The 3,093-nt window shown below is 48.5% G+C and overlaps 1 protein-coding gene across 1 annotated transcript in view; it reads right to left on the bottom strand.

The window, feature by feature from the left end:
- HPSE2 (heparanase 2 (inactive)) overlaps positions 1–1,551 on the bottom strand; it is a 128,680-nt gene extending 127,129 nt beyond the window's left edge. The window contains exon 1 of the mRNA XM_085325759.1: positions 1,468–1,551. Coding sequence (XP_085181885.1) covers positions 1,468–1,551 — 84 coding nt within the window. The remainder of the gene's footprint in view (positions 1–1,467) is intronic.
- Between the last annotated feature and the right edge of the window lie 1,542 nt (positions 1,552–3,093).

Genomic DNA, 3,093 nt, shown 5'->3' with positions numbered 1-3,093 from the left:
TCGCGGGCCCGGCCCCGGCGGAGCCCGCACCCACCTGCGGCCGCCCCTTCGCCGGGACCGGGGGAACCGGCGCGCACGGGCAGGTCCCGGTGCTGCAGAGAACAGAGGTCCGAGGACGGCCCGGTTCGGCCCCGCTGTCCCAGCAGGGCGGCGGGTCTCCCCGTCGGTGCCCGTGCAAGCCACCGTTGCCCCGGCCGTGCGAGCCACCTGCAGCGCGGCCGTGCCGCCGCCGGCGGCCCCGAGTCGTCCCCTCGTCTCCGCAGGTTTTACGACTCGGGCCAGGGCCCGGGAGGCGGCGGAGCGGGCTCGGTGCAACGGCGGGGCTTCTCGCCGCGACCCCCGCACAAGGGGCCCGGTAAAGCACCCGCCCCCCGGCCCGGAGAAGTCCGCGGAGCAGCGCCGTCTCCCTGGGAAAAGCTCCCCGCGCGTCGCCCCACGCAGCGTTTCAAACTCGGCTCCTCGGAGACATCGCCGGTCTGAGCCGCCTCTGTCCCAGTCCCGATTTACCTAGGCAGGAATTGCGGGATCAGGAAATCACTGTTCAAGGAATAGTGACCGGGAGAAAGGATGAAAAATATCTCTGGCTCTGCTAGGAGTTAGTAGGAAATGCACAAAACAGGATTTCTCCTGAAACAATCCAACTAACGCGTAGGAGAGCGAGGCTCAAAATACACCCCGCAAAAGGCTGCTGAGTGCAGGACGCGCTGACAAAAAGCAGCAAAGCGGTGCCTCGGCGACAGGCACAAAGCAGCATGTATTCGACTGCTATACAAGTAAGAGGATCCGGGGGAAAGGGCTACGTAATTTTAGCTGTGCAAAGCCCTGGCATTCCGGGACAGGAAGAAGGCAATTTAAGCCTGGAAATTTGTGTTCTGCTGCAAACACTTTAGGCACAGTCCGCAATAGCGTTTAACTGATCCTGGATTTGAAGTCTCCACTTCAGAAGTGAGTTGGCTGCTCAGGTTTTGGGTCACCTTTAAAAAAGAGACATGAGTTCCTGAATCATCTCGGGKTTTTTTTTATTATTATTTATTTATTTATTTATTTATTGCTAAACGACGTCAGTAGGCTTTGGGGGAGTTTGGGGCTCTAGAAAGTGTTGTGGCTGCAGGCCGAAATTTGTGTATCACCTCGTTCTGCTAAGTATGGTTCTCTAAGTATTCCATTTTAAAATTAAGCTCTAATACATCATACGATAAAGGACAAGAAAGAAAACAAATTATTGTGTAATTTCCTTTATATGTTTTGTCCTTGCAAATAAACTAGTTTGCAGGAGAAGTGTGTTTATTCTGAAATGATCTCGCAATTAGTCTCTGCTTTGAATGCAAACTCCGGATGCGATGAGGTTAGTTATCTGCGGAGTTATCACCAACAACATAAAACAAGTAAGGGAGCAAAAAATCTTCCAGCTGCCAGGGTCAGCTTGCAGATTCTGGGAAGACAGAGCTAAGGGAAATATTCACTTACCTGCCTCAGCTTTCCGGACCCACACCTGGGGCCTGAGTCCAGCCGACCCATGGGTCTCTTCCTCAGAAGGCGATTGCACTCCATTTTGCATCTCGGAATAGAAAGCTGAATCGAAAGAGAAACTATATTTTTTCAACGAAGCATGGGTTTGCCATAGGAGCCCTATAAATGTGGGACCTCGGGAGCGCGCTGCGGCGGAGCACAGGGGCGCTCGGGCGGCCGCGGGGCCGGGGCCGGGGCCGCTCCCGCCGGCGGAGGCGCGGCGCGGCCACCTGCAAAGGGGCCGCGCTGCCTCCCTTCCGCAGCAACGCGGCTCCCGGAGAAAGGGGCAGCCCGCTACCCCGGCTAGAAGCCACCTCAGCTGACACCAGCTGTGATTCTGGCTCTCTGTGCCGGTGAACTGCTGGTGCTTTCTTACCTTAGATAATTACTTTAAAAAAGAAAAAAAAAAAAAAAAAAATATATATATATATATATATAAAGATCTACTCATTTTGTTAGACTTGGAAATACATTTCCCCATTTTCTCTCTACTCTAAATTTGCTGTTTTTAATCTCCAAAGCGGTTATTGGGAAAGAAGAGTGGGGGAGGAGCAGCACTTCTATAAAGAGTTTAACCAAAGCACATTAAATATTTTCCCAACATCACCAAATAAACAGCAATCCTCCAGCTCCCTATAAACTATTTAAAGCATGTCATATCATCTTTTCTGCTCTTGCCAATGTACTTTTCTTTTAATTTATAAGCCAATTAGAGCAAGGGCCTGTCTTYTTGTGTATATTTGCAAAATGTCTGGCACTCTTTCAGTCAGTTACAGTTCAGCAAACACTTAAACCTGCATTTAACTTTCGTATAATAGGTAGTTACTTTGATTTTTCCTCACTTTTGTAAAGCTACTGCTTATGTAAGTGCTTGGTGTAAACGATCTAAGCAGTCTTTGAAGGGATTCAGCAGAGGAGAGCTCTTTGGATGTCCCAAGCAGGACTGATGTAACAAAAACGCAAGGAAAATTTAAACTGAGCTCTCAGGCAGTAGAAATCGGTCCAAACGAAAATGAGGAAAACTTTCTCAGGAAGAACATTTTTAATTTGCCAAAAAATAAACTTCTGCTCCTAGATGATGAGAGTTATTATCAATAGAGGATGTGCTGTACCAAACAAACCTCCATTAGGCCAGGAAGGATAAAACAAGTTAGACAGCCCTTTTAAAAAATGTCTATGATTCCCGAGATATCAACCATGTCTGTTTCTGTAGTGCTGTCAAGTAAATCTGAGTTATGGATGCTCTAAAAGAAGCCAGCAAGGAGAAAATTAGCAAGAGAAATAAAGGACGCTACGTATAGATATTTCAGCAGAATGCATTTTCTTCTCAGGCTCTTAAACGCTTGCCCTGTACCATGGCCTGACTTACTTGGTCTCCCCAAACAACTTTTGAGGAAAAAAGCAAGTCAAACGACTGTGGTAAAAATGCGGTCATTAGAGCATGTAAAGTTGCAAGGCAGATTCTTTTTTTATTGATCTTTTTGCTCTTTCTGCACTGCAGCGTCTATCATTTTCACCGCAAGAGCCTTAATATTTGCAATGGACTTCCTAAAGTAACCAATGCATAAAGGTGGGTGTTGCATG

Source organism: Rhea americana, unplaced genomic scaffold (genome assembly GCF_003343005.1).
Source record: "Rhea americana isolate MKP2758 unplaced genomic scaffold, rheAme1 scaffold_122, whole genome shotgun sequence".
NCBI lineage: Eukaryota > Metazoa > Chordata > Aves > Rheiformes > Rheidae > Rhea > Rhea americana.
This window is presented reverse-complemented; position numbering and strand designations above follow the sequence as displayed.